The sequence below is a fragment of the Colossoma macropomum genome, unplaced genomic scaffold, assembly GCF_904425465.1.
Source record: "Colossoma macropomum unplaced genomic scaffold, Colossoma_macropomum, whole genome shotgun sequence".
In the NCBI taxonomy this organism is placed as follows: domain Eukaryota; kingdom Metazoa; phylum Chordata; class Actinopteri; order Characiformes; family Serrasalmidae; genus Colossoma; species Colossoma macropomum.
In genome coordinates, this window is record NW_023494786.1 from 28,342,891 (window position 1) to 28,355,681 (window position 12,791).

The window sequence follows — 12,791 nt, forward strand, 5'->3', positions numbered from 1 at the left end:
TAAGATCTTATATGTAAAGTACGATCCACTAAAGCAGATCTTATCCGTGAAGAGGGATCCAATCAAGCAGAATTGTCTAAGCTTATTCTCAATGGGCCAGTGTGGCTGGAGGCTGGAAGCTTGGGGGGATCCAATAGAGTGAAAAAGAATGGAGGGATCCAGTAGAATAAAAGAGAAAGGGGGATCCAGTAGAGTCAAAGACAATAGAAGGGTCTAGTGAAAGAGAATGAAGGGATCCAAAAAAGTTCAGGGGACTAGGGGAGCCAAAACAGTGAAAGAGAATGAAGGGACCCAGTGGAGTGAAAGAGTATGCTGGGATCCAGTGGAGTGAAAGAGAATGGAGGGATCCACTGGAATAAAAGGGAATAGGAGGATCCAATAAAATGAAATAGAAAGGGGGATAAAGTCGAGTCAAAGACAACAGAATGGTGTAGTACAGGTGAAAGAGAATGGAGGGATCAACCAGAGTTAAAGAGGTTAGTAAATCCATTACAGTGAAAGAGAATGAGGTGTTTCATAGAGTACAGAGAAAGGAGGGATCCAGTAGAGTGAGCAAGAAGGGGGGGGGTATGCAGGGATCCAGTGGACTGAAAGAGAAAGGAGGGATCCAATAGAGTGAAAGAATGGAAGGATCCAATAGAATTAAAGAAAAAGACAACGGGGGGACCCAGTAGAACCGACAGCGATAGAAAGGTCTAGTAGAGATGAAGGAAAATGGAGGAATCTAACAGAGTTAAAGGGATTAGGGGATCCAATACAGTGGTAGAGAATGAGGTATTTAATCAAGTAAAGAGAATGGAGGGAACCAATGGAGTGAATGAGAATGGAGGGATCCAGTGGAGTGAAAGTGACATTCCACAGGCATTTAAAATAAATGAGTAGCACACTTAAACTTAGTTTAATAAAAACACTGAGGCTGAGTGGGATTTTCGCCAACATTCTGTCAAACTGCGCAACGCTTGCTGTGAAAGAGCACATCTGGGGGCGGAGTGCGGACAAATCACATTTGTTGTCACAGCAACATGTACACAGGTGGATTTTTTTTTTCTGTCTGATTAATGGTTGATCTAATCGGTTTAAAATACAACAAAAAGATGATGCAAGGAAAAAAAGCGCCTCTTCCCAGGAGACCGCCCTGTTTTTTTTACACGACTCCACTTCTGCCGTTTATGACAGGAATCTTGAGAATATGCAGCCTAAGAAATGTGGATTGCAAAAACTGCTCTGACTCAGTTATTTAGGGAAGCGGGTTACAATAACAAAAACAGGTTTCACCAGATTTCATGCAAAGATTTATTAGCCTATCAGATGCGCTCCAGCATGTTCCACCGGCTGAATGAGGGTGTTTGTGCTCTGTCTAGTACACTGGGTTCTTTTTGGTTACTTTCCAAAAGGAGATTTTGAGGAATGTAAAATCGTATTAGACTGTTGAGGAAATTCTTTCACGCTCTGTCTTGTTTTAGGTTCTCTCCTGTTTCTTTTGCTTTTCTGTGTGATACTTGTGTGTTTCTTAGTTTGATTTTGATGCACTGTAAAGCAATATTGTTGTTGTTGTTGTTGTTATTGGGCAAGATTTGTCAAATATGTAACACTTCCACCCCTGTACCCCCTGTCTCTAGGGTAGGAATGGACACCATGAGGCTGTTACCTTCCTGGGGAATGACCAGAAGAAGGCATCGAAGGGGAAGAAGACGGGGCTGGTGGTGGGAGTTGTGCTGGCTTTGCTGGTGCTGGCAGCTGTGGCTGGAGTTCTAATATGGCTGTTTGCTGGTATATAAACCTTTCTACATCTAAGGGTCAGAGGGTGTCCTTGTGCTGTCCTAGAAGGCCACAATAAACATTAATTTTTCATGAAAATGTCAAATGTACAAAACAAGTAACGCTTTTGGACCAAAGACTAAAAAGTACAGTAAGAAAATGTTCTCAGATGAAAACTTCAAAGAGATGGAAACCAAAAAAAAGGTACTGCGTAATTCAGATCAAGTCAGATTACAACAATATAGAGATAACTTGTGGATATATGTGAGGTTTCTGAGAGAAATCACTGTCTAAAGTTACGTTTTTTTTTCTTTTTCTAAAATTCCAATACTGCAGATTTATTATGGATTTTAAATTCATTTTTGCTTTTTTGCAATGCCACAAAACCCATTTACACATCGTCGCTGTCGGAACAAAGCCTCATATCTCCAAAATGGTAAATTTACAGGAAAAGGTACAAATATTCTTACCTTGTGATGGAAGTTCATGTAGCAAGATTTTTTTTCCAAGTAATTCTGGATCATTTCTGTTGGTCCATTCATACAACAGAATGCAAAGGGTAACTGGAGTTTACAAGTTATGCAAAAAAAAAGCCAAAAATGGAGGTTTTTGCATGACAGTGATGATATACACATTTACATTTATCCGCCTGTTCAGCCTGCAGCAGTTCAGCCCCGCCCCCTCATCTTAAAGTTATTCACCTTGTTCAGCCCCCATCCATTTAAAGGACGCCCCTCTACAGCTTTGTTGTATTTTAGCTTTATGTTTATGCTGACCGCTATAAGAAAACACTAGGTGTTTCTCAATAGCGAGAACAAGTAGAACATACTTATGTTCTTGGGAAGGAATTTCTCAAAAAGTTATAAGAATGAACTCACAAGAACACAAGAACAAAGACTGAACTCTCAAGGACGCACACATGGGTTTGAGGCTTGCTACATACAATGATCAGGCATAACATTATGACCACCTCCTTGTTTCTATGCTCATTGTCCATTTTATCAGCTCCACTTACTATATAGGTGCACTTTGTAGTTCTACAGTTACAGACTGTAGTCCATCTGTTTCTCTGCATACTTTGTTAGCCCCCTTTTACCCTGTTCTTCAGTGGTCAGGACCCCCATGGACCCTCACAGAGCAGGTACTATTTGGGTGGTGGATCATTCTCAGCACTGCAGTAACACTGACGTGGTGGTGTTGTGTTAGTGTGTGTTGTGCTGGTCTGAGTGGATCAGACCCAACAGTGCTGCTGGAGTTTTAAACACTGTGTCCACTCACTGTCCACTCCTACCTTGTCAGTCCACCTTGTAGATGTAAAGTCAGAGACGATAGCTCATCTGCTGCACAGTTTGTGTTGGTCATCCTCTAGTCCTTCATCAGTGGTCACAGGACGCTGTTGGCTGGATATTTTTGGTTGGTGGACTATTCTCAGTCCAGCAGTGACACTGAGGTGTTTAAAACTCCAGGAGCACTGCTGTGTCTGATCCACTCAGACCAGCACAACACACACTAACACACCACCACCACGTCAGTGTTACTGCAGTGCTGAGAATGATCCACCACCCAAATAGTACCTGCTCTGTGAGGGTAATATTTGGTACTACAGTCTGTAACTGTAGAACTACAAAGTGCACCTATATAGTAAGTGGAGCTGATAAAATGGACAATGAGCGTAGAAACAAGGAGGTGGTCATAATGTTATGTCTGATCTGTGTTTTTATATAGAAGAAATAAACGCCTCTTTAGAGATATGCCAAAATCAGCACAGTCACTGTTGTTAAACGTTGTTGAACTGGACTTTTAAAACTATCGAGATGGTGTTGCCCTTGTTTCTTTCGCAGGTGAATAAGGACCGTTTCAACGACTGCTTTTAGATTGAGGCGCAACAGGGGAACCAATTAGAACAGAGCTCAGAAAGAGAATATATCAGTCTCTACACATTTACACCCAAAGTCTTGCTAAGAACAGTAATAAAATTGGCCACTTATTTTTTTTGTGTTTGGGGGGGGGAAAAAGGCCACTTTGTGGCATTACCCATCCACCCGATATTTGATATTTTTAATCACCCTTATGTTATATATATCTCTAATATTATTAAAAGTCAGAATATTTAGTTACTCAAATGTAATTGTAATCTGTCCTGAATTAGATATCATTTTTATTATTTAATTCTCTTGTAGTTTTCATGTGAGAGCCATTTTCATACTGTATTCTTGTCCTTTTTTACTGTCTTTGGTCCAAAAGGGTTACTTATTTTAATTAATTTTACATATTTCCATGAAAAATGAATGTTCTGTTTATCTCTGTCTGATAATTTCTCATGAAGTTTTTCCAGTAGGCAAATGTCTCAAGAAATCACTGTAAACATTTTAGAAATCACCTTACATACGCACACAATTCAATAAATTTCAATAAGAATGTGTGTGGTCATGCGTGCACATGCATATATGTGCTTGTGTGTGTGTGTTGTGTGTGATTGTGATTTCTGTTGCCTATTGTACCATTTAATGAAAAATGAGCAAAAGTGAGACAAATACATTTTTTTTTATTAAAATATCTGAAATTTACAGAATAAGCAACCCTTTTGGACCAAAGATTTAAAACAGTATAATAAGATAATTGGATATTTTGTAGCCAAACTGTTTGACCAGTTTTGGTTTTGCTTTCAGATTGGTACTCAGTGGATCTCTAAGAGCTGATGAAGTAAAAGAAATTAAAAAATTCCAGTGTGGGCATAAATGGGTTAAATGCACAGTAACCAAAACACTGCTAAGAGATTGGAAAATAGTCAAGTAAGAATACATCAGGGCATTTTGATGCATAAAAAAATAAATAAAATGGAAGCAAACTGTAGCATATGAGCCCTTAACTCATCAGGTAATGATTTAGGCCTTCAGGAGCTGAGTCAGCGATGCTGGAGCACTGATGTGCAGGGCATGGATCCTCAGGCCTGGGATCAAAAACCACCGAGCAGTATGCTGCAGGCGTCCTGCTGAAAAGCTGAACCTGCAAGAAAACAGTCCTGGCATACCGCCATTCAAAACACTGACCCATCAGTATGGAGAGGTTTGATATGAATGAGGTTTTCCGTATCGCGGCATGTCACACAAAATCAAGCACTAGGATTGGCTCAGAGAATGCCAGTGAAAACCAAACTGAATGTGCTTTTAGAACAAGCTTTTGTAAATTATGGTTAATCAAGAAATAACAATTTCATCTCCATTTTCACCAGGTTTTTTTCTTAAGTCTGAACAGAAAAGGTTATTGCTCGTTCATGTAACCCCATTCTGCTTTCACTCTCTCTCTCTCTGCATTTGAATGACTGCTAGAGTGAAAGTGTTCTGATACAGTGAACTGTGTAGAGCTCGACCAATGTACTTTTTTTAAGACCGATACCGATGTTGAAAATTGAGGATTTAAAAAATCAGATTTTTTTTTCTTCATTTAGGCAAAAAAAGTTACTTTCTATGAATGTCACCTTTGTAAGCATCTATAAACACATTTATAACATGTTATAATGTATTCATAAGGCATTATACACATGGTTATACATATTTATAAAAAAGAATTACACTGAATTACACTTTATAGCCATGTTTATTATACATTATGAATTGCTAATGTAATGCATTATAAATAGTGTTAATAACATGTTATAATTTCGGTGCCAAAGAAGTCAGTCCCAGCTTGGAGAGCATAAAGTAAAGACAAATACCAAGCTAACGGTGGTGTACATTACCTTTCCCACATTGGGTAAAACACTGATGGCAGCTCTAGTTTAAACTCTGACATTTGAAGCCTGTAATGCACTTTATTATGTATGTTTTAGTGTTTCAGTAAATCCTTCAGTAAATACTTCAGCTTGAAGCCTCACTCTGAACACTGGAGGAGGCTTTAGTACAGTACGCTTCACTTTACTTAGAGCGGACAAATACGACTTATGAGCTCTTATAATTTGTTACGATCAGTACTTATAATGTATTATGTTAACAATTCATAATGCATAATGTTCATGGCTATAATGTATAATGCATTTTTATAAATATTTATAGCTATGTTTATAATGTCTTATGAATGCATTATAACATGTTATGAATGTGTTTATAGATGCTTACAAAGGTGACATTCATAGAAAGTGTTACCAAAAAGTTAAATGCTGTTGTTTGAATGCTCATTAATATTAGTTGTTTTTAATTAGCTCTCTTTGTGGGTGGCCTAATTTAGCAATAAACAGCGATATAAGCTGCTGTAAGCGATGTTGCCTGATAATTTTTGGAAGTGATAAGCCAGGAAGAAAAGATAGGACTGCTGTTTGTTTGCTTGCTAGAACCAACACACTTTTTCATGAATAAATATATAATCAAGTTTGTCAGCAGCTCCACCACTCAGCTACCGTAACCTGAAACGTAGGCTAACTGTGATTTTTACCTGACAGTACCGGTGTTCTAACAATTCGTCCTACCTATCGAGAAGGTGCCTAGTGTAGTGTATTAATCTGCAATTAGCTCAGTTTATCAGTCGTCCTCTAATACTGTGAAGACATTAGACATAGCAGATAACAATGATGCTGAACTGTTAACTGCATTAAATAAAAGGTTAACAATGGTATTGTAAATTTTCAGTTTACGTTTTCAGTTCTTGTTAACCATTTCTGATCAGTACCCAAAATACAATACTGCAACATTTATTCTTTTATAATTAAAGATTATCCAGAAGGTGTTATTATAACAATGTTATTATTTGGTTAGCTGTGCTTTAAAACAGGGTTCTTGCTCTGGAAATTTAAAGTGATTATGTTCCTATTTTGTTCCAAATTTTGGTCATTTTTGATTTGTTTTTGTTCCTGTTTTTTTACCCTTTTTTGCATCCCTGCCCAAATGACAAGGCCTGCATGAGAACTCAGTAAAGTGTAGAAATCATGGCAAGTCTGCTGTTTTAAAGGAATCCGTTTCTTCTCTCCCTCCAGTCAAACCCAAAATGCAAGAGTCGGCGAAAGCCCCCACGCTGGAGGCACAGAAGATCACCTCGACACGGGTGTTCAGTGGACAGATGAAGCTGATAGACGTCCCATACGTCGCCGCATATGAGGACCCCAAGAGCTCTGAATTCAATGAAACAGCCACAGCACTGCAGGAGATTGTGAGTTTCTGTGAAGATACTTGAGAACATAAGGACAGACTCTCAGGTGCACGATAAAATGAAAGATTAACGAAAATCTCATTTTTCACATTTCCCTGAAATCTAGCCAATCAGCCAAGACTTGTCAGGTTTCTGAAGTTTGCTTCTGTAGTTTTGCACTGAACAAACTGCATACCTACATCATCACACACTTCCCTCAAACCATGAGTGAGTTTACATGCACTTAATAATCCGATAACTGCAGAAAATCGGGTTTTGTCAGTAATCCGATCGATGTGTTTACATGCACTTATGTAATCAGATAATGGGGAAACTCCAGGTCTACATTAATCAGGCAGTGATCAGATTTCAGCTTTGCAATCAGCCAATAAACTCACAGAAGACGACGTGACATAAACATAATGTAAAACTCAAACTTATGCTGCTGTTTTTTTTTAAACATTGCGCCACTTTACCTGAAAATATGAACATACATCATCTAAAAGATGAAGAATATTTAAATGCTTCATTTCGTCAAGCATGTAGTTGGTTTCAGCGTCGCTCCAAAAGTGTTTTGCTGCACTAACAGCCTCTACTCTTCTGGGAAGGTTTTACACTAGATGTTGGAACATTGCTGTGAGAATTTGATTGTTTTCAGCCACAAGAGCATTCGTGAGGCCAGGTGCGAATGTTGGATGATCAGTTCTGCATCATAAACACCACTCTAACTTATCCCAGAAGTGTGGGATGGAGTTCCATCACTCCAAACAATGTGGTTCCGCTGCTCCACAGCTCAGTGCATGGGTACAGTGACCTTAGGCTCATGTGCTCTAGAGCGTCCCGTTCTATTGGTCAGTGCTTTTCTGTGGAGATTATACAAACCGTGTGTGTGCAATTAAACGGCTTTCTCAGCACTTTAAAGTACTGATTAGAAGGACTGTCTGCATACCTTTGGACATATAAGGTATAGTTGCATGCAACAGTTTGGGAGCCCCTGGTCAAATACAATATTTTGTTGATTTTCTAAGTGAAAAAAGTACACGTTGTCTGTAAAAAACACAGATAATAAATAAATAAATATGTGGCTTGTGAAAAAGCTATGGCATATTTTATATTTTATTTACAATGATTTTTTTTTCTCTCTCAATATGTTAAGCTCATATAAGCACATATAAATCAGCTTATAAACAGACATTGTGACCTTAACGTTTCAGAAATATATCATGTTTTAAGTTTGTTTCCTGTCAAGGATGTGTTTTCACATGTAATTTGACCAGGGGTGTTCAAACATTTGCATACAACTGCATGTTAAGTACATCACATAGCTAAAAGTGGTTGTAGCAAACATGTTAGGTCACAGTTCTCATACAGTGTCAGACAACGCATAAGCAGGTCTATTAGGGAGTTAACAATGCAACGTTGTTGATGATTTAGGCATGCGGTTAGCACAATGCTAATTGGTGGAGATAAGCTTTCTGCATTTGTTAGCTACGTTAACCTCATAGCTTCAGTGCAGGACTAAAGAAACAAACCTCAGACACCAAACATGTCTGGACGGAGAGACAGACTGCATTTGGTGACAATTTGATGTTTTAAGCCATTTTCCTCACAGTAAATTACATCACTAAAAGTCTAGCCTTGGACAAGAAATCAATCAGAATACAGACTTTTCTATGGGTTTATGTAAAGGAAATCTATTCTGTGCAATTTGTGTTTAAAGTCTTTGCCCGGTCTGTCCAAAAGGTGATGCTGGAGAATTTTGCTTCAGAAAAGCACTTCTAACGCTCTGCTGAAAGCTTCATGGTTCTTATGGGAGGCTGTTCAGACTTTGTACTGAAATACAGTAAATGCATTTCAGTTTCCAGAAGAAAGTATGTTACTAGCAATCACTGTGTCCGTATTCTCTTACTGAACTCTTACAGTTCGTGCATGCACAGCAACACTTGTTTACAGATGTACTGTACTCCTCTGATCTCACTCGTGAAAGACCGAGAGTCTCTTAAATGGGCTCCTTTATGCCGCTTTTCATGGCATTTTCATGGCCATCTGTGTTGGATGAAGACGTCAGATCTTGAAGAGTGTGGGATCTGAATTGTCAGAGTTTATTAACATGCAATGCTTTGCAGGGTCCACAGCCATTTCTTTATTTCAGGTATTGAAGAAAGTTGTTGAAGTCAATGTAGGTGGACATTCTGAGAGTTTTAGAAGGCTTTGCAATGATTAAAATTCAGCTTGCTTAAGGCACCGTCCACTTTTAAATTTGAACCTATCTGCACTTTTCATTTTTCTATTTTACACGAAAGTTATTTAAATTTGAGGTGCTGTTTTGACTCCCTAGTGCAGGGGTCGGCCAGCCAAATGTTAAGAATTTGTCCTCTGCTTTGTATTGTTTTCTATGGTAGAAATGTGTTTCGCTCACTGTTTTTACAAACTGGACGCTTGTTCTCTATGCACAGTGCACGGCTCTTAAGCAAACTATTCTGGACACAGTCGAAAAAAGTTCAGCTTGATGTGGTCTGCAGTCCTTCATGAATCAAAAGCAAGACATAAGCATAAAGCAGTTTTTGCTTGTTTTTGCTTACAGCACTGTGTTTTGATTTTAACCAAGACAAAAAAAAAAAAAAGTTTTTTCCATCTTTAAAAACACAATGTAGCGTCCCCTCAACGATGCTTTGTGACATCATGATATTGTGATGCAAAACTGCATTGTTACATCATGATATTGTGATGCAAGAAAGCATTGTGACATCATGATTGTGATGCAAAAATTCACTATGACATCATGCTTTAATCTGAGTCTTTCTATGTGCAATTTCACCTGCATTTTGTGTAGTAATGACTTTAGTATCCTCCCACCTCCCAGCTCTACTCTCATTAGTGAGTTGTGCAACAACATGGAAACAGTTATTATTAACTTGACGCTGTGTAAAAAAATTCAATAAATGTAAATAAAAACAGAATGCAATGATTTGCAAAACTCATAGACCCATATTTTATTCACAGTCGAACATAGAACACATATCAGATGTTGAAAATGAGACATTTTACCATTTCATGAAAAACTTTAACTCATTTAGAACTTAGATGTTAGCAGTGCATCTCAAAAAAGCTGGGACAGGGGCAACAAAAGTCTGGAAAAGTAAGTGGTACTAATAAAAAAAAACAGCTGAAGGAGCAATTTGCAACTAACTCACATGACTGGGTATAAAAAGAGCATTTTAGAGAGGCAGAATCTTTCAGCAGCAAAGACGGGCAGATGTTCACCAATCTGCTAAAAACTGAGTCTAAAAATTGTGGAACAATTTCAGAAACATGTTCCTCAATGTAAAATTGCGAAGACTTTGAATATCCCACCATCTACAGTACATAATATCAAAAGATTCAGAGAATCTGGAGAAATCCCTGTACACAAAGACAAGGCCGACAGTCAATATTGGATGCTTATGATCTGTGGGCTCTCAGGCAGCACTGCATTAAAAACAGGCATGATTCTGTACTGGAAATCACTGCATGGACTCAGAAACACTTCCAGAAATCATTGTCTGTGAACACATTTCGCTGTGCAGTCCACAAATCCAAGTTAAAGCTGTATCATGCAAAGAAGAAGCCATATGTCAACACGATCCAGAAACACTGCCGTCTTCTCTGGGCCAAAACTCATTTAAAATGGACTGAGGCAAAATATAAAACTGTTCAGTGGTCAAAATTTGAGTCTGTTTTGGAAACCATGGTCGCCGTGTCCTACAGATTCAAGAGGAGAGGGACCATCCAGCTTGTTATCAGTGCACAGTTCAAAAGCCTGCATCTCTGATAGTATGGGTTTGCATTAGTGCCTATGGCACGGGCAGCTTACACATCTGAAAAGGCTCTATCAATGCTGAACAGTATAAAGAAGTTTTAGAACAACATATGCTCTTTCAGCAACAACGTCTCTTTCAGGGAAGGCCTTGCATATTTCAGCAAGACAATGCCAAACCACATACTGCATCCATCACAACAGCATGGCTTCACAGAAGAAGAGTCTGAGTGCTGAACTGGCCTGCCTGCAGTCCAGACCTTTCACCAATAGAAAACCTTTAGTGCAGCATAAAATGAAATATCTGGCAAAGTAGATCCAGGACTGTTGAACTGGTAGAATCCTACATCAGACAAGAATGGGACAATATTGCTCTCCTTAAACTTCCCAGACGTTTACAGACTGTTGTTAAAGAAGAGGGGATGCTACACAATGGTAGACACGGCTCTGTCCCAACTTTTTTGAGATGCGTTGCTGCCATCAAGTTCTAAATGAATTAATGTTTTTCAAGAAATGGTAAAATGTCTCACTTTCAACATCTGATATGTGTTCTATGCTCTATCGTGAATGTAATATGGCTCTATGAGTTTTGCAAATCATTGAATTCTGTTTTTATTTACTTTTATTTACATTTTACACAGAGTCCCAACTTTTTTGGAATTGGGGTTGTATTTTCTTTCCTTAAAACTTTCCATTAACTTCAATAATAATACAATATCTCCTCTTCTGATTACAAACTCAGATATAGTGTGGATTGAAAGTTTAGAATCTGCGCTTTCTGCAGAATCTCTCCACTTGTTGCAATGAGCTACACATGAGAAATAATGAAACAAAAAGTAAGAAGATGTGTTTGAAGGCATATATCCCTTAGGGCACCTAGGATGGTTAATGAAGTCAAGCTGATGAAGATTGATGTGGGCTCAGCTGACACCGAACTGTGACCAGAATCATGAGATAAAATAAGACATCAGTTGTTTTATTTTTATTGCACCTTCTCTGCGTGCACCCAGTTACGCTGCTGAGATTTGATGTCTAAATGATTCTGCTTTCAGCTCCTGCTGCCTTCCAGGGAGCTATTGTAGCGTTTCAATTTGCTCGCTTTAATATGGACGTCTCGCAGACCCTTTCATCTTAAAAAGAAACAGCTTCAAACAGAGAAAGGAGCTTCGGTGCGCTGTGCTCTGATAGACTTTGACATCTGTTTGGGGGGAAAAATTACAAGCAGGATCGGGTTTAAACTGTCAGTGGTGATCTGGCAGCTTATGTAAAATTTAACAACAAGCTAAGGCCTAATAATCCATCAGCACTGGCTCTAGTCAGAGCTTACTCACGGGATTAGGTGTTTCAACACATGTTTCTTTTTGCAGGATAGCCTGCAAAGATCCTGAAGACAGAGACAGAGACAGATTCTGATTCTGTGGCTTTTTGATTCAGGTCTAAAGTGGCTTTAAAGGGAAATCCCAATTAAACTTTTAGCATTTGTATGTAATCGGATAATTGAGATGTAACAAAGTCATTCAGAGTTTTGATGTGGTGGTGATAGGAACCAGACATCTGATGTGCTCAGTGTAGAGGCCTGCTGAACCCGCCACAATATCTTGCAGCGCAGGACTAGTTTTCAGTGTTGCACGCGGGAGCGGGTGGGAAACCAGCTCACAGCAGGCGGGAGTGGGAGAAATCCTGCAAATTAATGAATAGCCTAAATAAAGTGGAATGATCACTAAATCAAACAGATAAACTATATAAAATGATAACAGTAACACAGTTATAATGAATGAAGTCTTTCTAAGGAGTTGCAAAACAACCGATCGTGTGAACAACACGCAAAGTCTTGTAGCTTGCAGAGACGGCAGAGCCTTCAGTCTGACGTCCACAGCTGCTGTGGTTTAATTCCTGCTCTGTGTTTACTGGGAATAAATGGCGTTTGGTGTAGTTTCTACACAGTGAGCCTGATGACCATGACTGACGTGTTATTTCAGCAGAGAATAATGTATTTGTGCACAATGACTGGACAAATGATTCCAATTTTCTTTGGGAGTGGGATGACCTCTAGTTTAATGACTCTATGAATGCATTGCCTGATGATTTAGGTATCTGAGTTTTAGGATGACCTTAGACT

The 12,791-nt window shown here is 38.8% G+C and overlaps 1 protein-coding gene across 1 annotated transcript in view; it reads left to right on the forward strand.

The window, feature by feature from the left end:
• The window catches only part of zmp:0000001114 (suppressor of tumorigenicity 14 protein homolog), a 78,925-nt gene that overhangs the window by 23,000 nt on the left and 43,134 nt on the right, over positions 1–12,791 (forward strand). The window contains exons 2-3 of the mRNA XM_036565264.1: positions 1,620–1,770; positions 6,725–6,897. Of these exons, the coding sequence (XP_036421157.1) occupies positions 1,620–1,770; positions 6,725–6,897 (324 nt within the window). The remainder of the gene's footprint in view (positions 1–1,619; positions 1,771–6,724; positions 6,898–12,791) is intronic.